Source organism: Trachymyrmex septentrionalis, unplaced genomic scaffold (assembly GCF_001594115.1).
Source record: "Trachymyrmex septentrionalis isolate Tsep2-gDNA-1 unplaced genomic scaffold, Tsep1.0 scaffold81, whole genome shotgun sequence".
Classification (NCBI taxonomy): Eukaryota; Metazoa; Arthropoda; class Insecta; order Hymenoptera; family Formicidae; genus Trachymyrmex; species Trachymyrmex septentrionalis.
In genome coordinates, this window is record NW_017305997.1 from 1,037,839 (window position 1) to 1,045,783 (window position 7,945).

At 39.5% G+C, this 7,945-nt stretch overlaps 1 protein-coding gene across 1 annotated transcript in view; it reads right to left on the reverse strand.

Annotated features, from left to right (window-relative positions):
- Positions 1–5,600: 5,600 nt before the first annotated feature.
- The window catches only part of LOC108754865, a 3,816-nt gene continuing 1,471 nt past the window's right edge, over positions 5,601–7,945 (reverse strand). The window contains exon 2 of the mRNA XM_018497497.1: positions 5,601–7,464. Coding sequence (XP_018352999.1) covers positions 5,710–7,464 — 1,755 coding nt within the window. The 3' untranslated portion in view covers positions 5,601–5,709. The remainder of the gene's footprint in view (positions 7,465–7,945) is intronic.

A 7,945-nucleotide genomic window follows, 5' to 3' on the forward strand; every position in this document is an offset into this window, starting at 1 on the left:
TCAATCATTAAGCGATCGGTTGTGCTTTCAATGCGCGTATATGTCTGCCGAAAATCGATTTTATTACGCAAATGATATTACTCGTATAAATGTGTACGACATTTATTAATATCAATTGCCTCGAATGGCTGAAGTTATTATCGTGTCGATTTAATATTAAAACAGCGATGTTATACTCGCACAGATGTCCGCGGAATTGCGTAAATCGCAGAAATTATCGCATTTATATGCATCGGTATCAAGCAATACCGCAGAGAATGCATGACTGATCGTACAATTACCATCCGGTGGATACACCCTACTGCAATATTTGGCTCTTGCAATTTAATCAAGCAGCAGCATCGTAAAATCTCCATCTTCAATTTGGGAAATTAAAGCAAGTGGAAGTAATCCGCATTCTTATTTATTCATGATCAATATATTTAGCTATTTTTAGCTTGATCTTTACGTTGAATCTATAAAGGGACAAGACGGTGTATTCCAATAGAGTCGGGAAGTCGGAGTTGCGGAATGGAAGAAGACAGGGCAAAAAGAAGGAGGAAAATGGCTTTCAATATCCCGTAAAAAGAATCGCAAAAATTCGGATATTAGCTCGCTTCATGTCGATGGTAATCATATGTGAGGAGTCGTCGGTCTACAAGGGCTGCGAGAGCGGCAAGGGCAACCACCACGTGGGAGGGAGAGAGAGCTGGAAAGGACGACGAGCGAGACGGCGCGGCGCGGCGCGGCGCGGCGCGGCGGACTCGGCTTGCCTTTGAGGTCCTGCCAAAGAACATTCCATACGAAAATAAAACAAATAAATCGCGTGCTTCAGACGTTTACGTAATGGGAAACGAAATAGGATGTTGATGCGACGACTTGTTTCTCGCGCCGCGCCCCGACTACCGCTTTCACTGTTGCAAATGTACGGCGGCATCGGCACTTTCGCCGCCCGCGATTCGTTCACCAGATTCAAGCGTCCTGCGTGTGCAAGAACGCACACATATTGCGTTAGGCAAGGCGCGAGCCTCAAATGTGATACGCGTCTCGCGTTGGTCCGCCTTGCTGGATGGAAAAACCAGGTGTGCCACAAGGAAAAATATCCAATCTACTCCTGTCGGTCAAAGGGAAAGTATCTCGAGCAAAAAGACCAGCAGGCAATGACGTGAACGCGGTAAACGTCGAAGTAGACGAGCCAAGAGCACGAAGGAGAGGAGAAGAATTTCACGTCGAACTTACGCTAAAAACGTCTTTTAGTCACCTTCTTCCGCCGCCTAGTAGTTTCAGTTTGTTGCACGTAATTTGTTACATGCCCTGATGTATTCGAGTATGTTCGAGTAAACGCTCATCGAGACAAGTAATTGATAAATTATTATTATTATTATTATTAATTGATCACGATACAATAATGAATTATCGTTATGGGGATGGTTAATATTGTTACATAGACAAATATAGTTTCACATAAATTAAAAGTAATGCTGAGTAAATTTTTTTTTCTTTAATAATTATTTTATAATAATTTAAATGTTAACTCAACAAGAAATAATCACATGAGGTATTTTTACATCCCAACGGTAAAAAAATACAAATTGTAATTAAATATTGTTTTATACTATAGATATTATTTAATATATTTTCTCATTCATTTTTAATAAGTATTCTTTACAGACCTTTAAATATACAATTCCTTTGAAAACTTGCAAAAAAGCGTTATATTAATTAAAATCTTTATTTTTTTTTTTAAATATTGTCATAATATGAGCTTAATGTATTATATTTATTCTGTTTAATATTTATTTAGCTTCTATTTATTGTTTTCAGAAAATTATAATTAAATTTATATTCATATTGTTCCCAAATACTAATAAATCGGAAAATAATTAATAATAACAATATATAATATGATGTTATTAACAATAATTTTAATTGGAGTGTAAAAATGATCATTTACGTGAAAAACATTAAATAACTACTCTGGAGTTAATATTAATCTCTCCGCTTCATTATAGTTTTATTCACCGTGCGAATATTCTTATGAATATTCGCCTCCGGTATTCTCACTACGTCGTACATTAATGACAAACGCGTTCGATAAAAAAGCTCTAAGCACTCTCTAGCGCACATCGGAGGGTGCATTTAGGTAACTTTTTCTCGTTGTTCTACCCGAAGCACCTGCGTGCACAGATCGTTACGAAATTGCACGCTGTGCTCATGCAGGTTTAAAAGCTCACCCGTCGCGCGCGTTTGCGGCCCGGACTTGTTTCTTGATACCCGCAGATGCTTTTCGGTGGATTTACAGCCGACAGTACGTACGTAGGCAAGTGCTCCGGTACCACGGCGGGTAAGGCTTTGCCCGGATGGGAGTTTACGGAAGAGAGGAGTCAGGGAGAGAAGAGGAAGAGAGAGAGAGAGAGAGAGAGAAAAGGGTCCTCCATGAGGCAGGAGGCAGGAGGCAGCGATAAAACCAGCACCACGGAGGCGCGTCGGCCGGGATGTTTTTAAAACTTACTCCTCTATCCGCACCGACACACCCACACTATTAAGGAGTGCATACTTCTCTTACCGGGGATCCTCTCTTTCTCTTTCGCTCTCCTTCGTTCTTTCCTTGCTCTCTCGCGTTGTCTTCTTTTTCCTCTCTGGCGAACGACCTGTAAAGTCTGCTGTGCACTACGTCTTTTGGTCTCACCCTGACAAGAATACACGTCACGCTCGAACAACTCACTCTCTGCACTCTTCCTATATCTCTCCTACCGCCTTATTTCCTTCCTACCATTTGCGCCACGTTTCTTTTTCGTTCTCATTTAAGCCAACCAGACGAGAGCCTGGATTCACCACGCCTGAAGCTTCTCGCGATTTCGTATCGTAGGGAGGTGATCCGCGAGCGGAACCCCGAAGTCGTTCGCGCGGATTTAAATATCTGAAAACGGCAGGAAAAACGCCCTTTTCGCCACACGTTTAGTAAGCCCTGTTTCCCTTTTCTTTTCCCTCGCGTCGGTCTCTCACACGCTAGAGCGTCAATCTCCTATCAGACGGGTCCCGGCCTCCATCGTCTTACTGTTAAAAGCCGGGCTTCTTTTCTCTCCTACTCCCAATCTCGTCTCTGCTTCCTCCACTTTTTGCCGTCTGAAAGCCCGATAGACTTACAGCGCTGGGCTGTGCGCTTATCTCCGAGTTGCGTGCGAGTATACATGCGAGGGAGCTTACCGGTATAGAACAGGTTGAATTTAGACGAAGTTTGAAAGAAGACTATTAGTTTAACGTTTTGCAGTATTGCATTTCATAAAATCTTCTACATATTGCTCCATTGGATAATCTGATACAATAATTTTTTTATAAACCCGTGACTCTGATTAATATATTATATAATAGCGACTTTATTTCATAAACTGCAATGGCCACACAAATAGAAATACAGAGAACAATTTTTGACCGAAAATTTCAACTACAAAATTTTGATTTGTTCATTTTTAACCAGAATTCCAATTAATGCAGCCAAACTCTTTTTTTCATAGTGATAGTTTGTGTGACAGTTTACATAAATGCTGCAAGAAATTTTCAATTATAAAAATATAATGATCACGTTTAGCAGAATGTTATTATTTATCAACTATTGGAAGATTTCTTCTCTACGATAAGACTATATTCCTCTGAAGGTAAAAATATAATTCAATTAGCTAGAAGAGAGAGAAAAACTTTCAGCAATAAATATTCTGCTGACACAATGTGTATCACAAATATTAATCTGCGTGCCACGAATTAGCACAATTAAATCGGGACCAATATTTTGTGAAAATTGGACGAGCGCCATCCTTTCAATCTCTGAAATACCCAAAAACGTGTTTCGTCGGTGAAGTACCTCTTAACTAAAATTTGATCGGTATTTACCTGAGTTATAGTGGCAGCGCGGCGTAGCTCAACTTTCGCGAATCCCTTTAAGCTACGTACACACAGTTAATAGATCAGACCGCGCGATAATCGGATCCGCCGCGTTGGTGCGGCAATAACGCCGTTCTCCCCAATCCGGAGGGAGCTCTCATTTTTCGGCGGGCGTCTTTAATTAAGATCTTCCGTGGAAATTTCCCTGGCGTATTCGGCGGGGAACTCATCGAAAGCGCCCGCAATTCCTCGATAAACCGCGTTGAAAGGAAACTCGTTAAAACCAATCTGCCAGGGATCGACTCGATCGTTTTGCACCATTCGTCTGCAGCGGGAAAAGGAACGAAGGGTGAAGCGCAAAATCGGGTGAGGGATCGCTAAAGAATAAAGCAAGAGAAAAAGACAGTGCGAAGGGCGCTTAGAAAAAGTCTCTAAAAAGCGACGAGGTTTCGATGTCGCTTTTTAGATACCGTGCTTTAGATGGCGAATCTTATTTCTGATTACATCAGCGGTGTTGATCAAGGAAGGAGGAGGCGGCGATCTAATTAAAAACTTTTAGAAGCCTGTTCAATCGATCCTCGCTTGCAACTAACGTGTTTCTCGGCATAGGCGAACAGATGAATTAAAATTAAGAACGTAGGGAAAAGTTGGATAAGGCTTGTCCATCTTTCTTGATCTCTACTGAGATGCTAATGGAGAGAAAAGAGCAATTAGACGCAAAGAAGGACAAGTAGTTATGAAGGAAGACAAGAAAAAGAGTAAGGAAGAAAGAGAAAGAGAGAGACAGAAAATGGAAACGAAAACGAGTTGATGGAAGCAACTACCAGACGTAGAAAGTGAACGTGGCAGGTCGGCTGGGATGGGAGGGTAGATAATTAGACAAGAAACACAGGCCTGCTCCAGCATCTACCCTCACTTCTCACAACCTGGCACTACTTGCTTCATCCGATCTCCTTCCCTGCGTTCGAGCCCGTATCCCTTTTAATTAAATATAAGCGTCGGTCTATCCCTGTTTCTCAAACCGAACCGTCCGCCTACTCATATACATCCTTTAGTAGTGTTCTCGCATGTTCCAACATTCCTGTCTTTATATGATGGCGGCACACGTGAGTCTCTAAATAATAGTAATATTCTGTCAATTTTGATATACGTTATGTAATCATTTTTAATGTAAAATGATACTTTTCTAAAATTTTCAATAAACTAATTATTAGATTCTTTTAATGTGTATATTTTGCCTTTCTTTCATTTCTATATGACTGCATATTTTAATATGCTCCTATTATAAGTTGATATTTGATGAGAAAATTAAATTAGGTTAAGGTAAAAAATTGTTTTAATTTTTATTAATTTTTATGTATTTTTATTTATAAAAAACTGTAAATGCATGATATTTTAATAATTGCTGATATTAAATACTGCTTTTAATAAATATATAATAAATAAAGCGTGCAAATCTTTCTACAATTATATAACTGATTTTTGTTGATATACGCGATTGGGTCATTCGTGTCATGTTTTTCTTTGAAAACTTTTGCTAAAAGCACCTGACTAATAATGATCTCTATTTTTTTTTAATACATAAACTTTCTGAAAATGTTAAAGTACAAATGCAAGAATTGCTTAATAATTTTTGTATTTTTGGAAAAGTGATGAAAATTAACTCAGACACAAACGATCATTTCCATCGTGTAAAGAAAGATCATTGTGTGTACCATAAGTACATATATATGTATATAATTATCTTAATTATATATATTCCATTTCAGTATTGATCTTTCTATTTATCTATTAATCTTCTTTTCTAAGTTTTTGATTACTATTAACGATGAATGTCTTCGAAGTAGTTACTTATATTGTAGTGCGATTTAAAGTTTTGCTTCGAATTACCGGCGACTTGACAGTAATTACCTTGAAAGCATCGTGCGAAACCTTGAATTCTCGATTAACATCGCCACTTCCCGGCCTTTCTAAGCCGAACAATTGTCCGTTCTCCTGTTTTGTTATCAAACTCGACTTTATAGAATTGTCATTTGCTTTCTCAACAAACGTGTCATTAAGGTCAATTTGTTTTGCGGAATCGACAGCAAAGCCATTATTAAAACCAGATTCCTGAGTAGCATTTACCAAATAATTGTTCAAACTTTGTAACGATAACGATGAATTAATCCTTGAAATATCTTTACTATTAACAAAGTATGGTTTGATACGGACTCTCCGCCGTTGTCTATCAATGTCAAAATTAAAACCCGTTTGCGACTGGCTACGCGATATTTTAGCTTGATTCATATCAGGAGCTGTCATGTAATAATCATTGTTTTGTTTAATATGTTTGTTATCATATCTGTTTCTATATCGCTGATACTTGCCAGTTTTATTTTCATTTCCTGCATGAAAAGGCAACAATAACGCTTCGTTAAGATTAAAATTAGCACTTTTGTGATTTACATCGCGATTATTCCATGAAAATCCAGCGGCTTCCATATTATCTATCGAGGGAGCCGATAGTCGATGCTCATCTACGTTATCCGTCGATGACTCGAGAAAATTTTCGATTGATTGCCTGTGCGTGTTTAAGGAATCAAAAACTCTGCGAAATATTTCTTGATAAGTTTGCCTCTCGTCCTTAGATATCGTATTATTTGAGTATGTCTTTTGATCCTCCACGAACTGTGGCGATATTAGTTGATCTGAAGAAAGAGAAATTTCAGAAAGCGCAGTAGTCGTCGGATAATTCGCTGGTACCAGGTGAACCAAATGCTTTTGACCTTTTTGATCGGTCCCTAGGATCAATCTCGGTGCCAATTGATTCACTTCTTCCGCCAGTTTTTCCACGGGTCTCGGCCGAGGTCGATGTTGAGGTCTCATATTCTCGAGTTCGTGCTTCCACTCGGATGATTCCTCTTTCTCGATCTTCTCAATGTTCACAGACTCCTGAACGGTAGCGTGGTTATCCTCTTGTGGTACCCTGTCCTGATCGTCGCTCGAGTCTCGTTCTGTTAACCCCCAGGAATTCTTCGATCGATGATGGTGCTCGGAAAAATTGTTTTCAAGACCGCACGGGAGATCTTTCGGGTCACTGTCGTGCTGCGTTCTAATCGTCGAGATTGACATAGATTCCTCCTGTGGTGTCACGTAAACGTAATAAATCGGCCAGAGATTATTGGTGTGGAAATAATTGCTCGTTTGCGGCATTATCGTCAACTGGAGATCATATCGCGTCGGCATGGAATTTGGCTGTTGCTTGATCCTCCGCAGAATCCACGTGAACACGGGATTCCTCTGAACTGCGCATGGCTCGCAGTCGACGCATTCGTCCTGACATAGTATCCAGTGGCCATTCGGCAAATGATAAACGTTTCCACGCGATAGAATGACATTCTTGTCGTCGTCCGAGTGAGCGACGACCGGCCCGCCGTAGTAGGAAGCATCCAACGTACGCTTGTAGGGTGCATTGGTATCCAGTGACGACGGACTGACCGATTTGAGGATAATATCGCTTAGCATGTATTTCCAGGGTGGCATGAGATGCCACGAAAGTGGCGGTATCACGGGATTGTACCGCTGACCGAATGGAACGCCGCGACCCAGAGTAAACAGAAGAAACTAAAAGGAGATTCAAGTTATGATGTTTGCACCATAGATGTTTGCAAGACGAATAATGAATATTTATAGCATGGTACATTGATATTCGGTCAAGCTAAATCGTAGCATTTTCCTTCGGGGCTATGAAATTATTCAATTAACAGAACTAATCCTATTTTCGATTAAAGCCGATTTTAGTGTTTAATAATACTAAATACAAACTTTTGCAAACATATTGTACAGTTTGTCGGACTTGAAACGCAATTGCAAACTGAAGCTGAAATTAGTGTCCCAAATTATGTTAATTGTTCATTAAATAGTGATGCTACAAGCGTTTTAACAATCTGTAAATGATTTATTACAAAATTACAAAAGATATTATCTCAGCTAAGATTTAATTATTACAATAAATATTTTCACACGTATTGGTATGACGTCCGTCCAAGAAAGTCGGGAGTTCTAGGTTTAAAGATTTAAAGGTTTAAACCCTACAGCTAAAGTA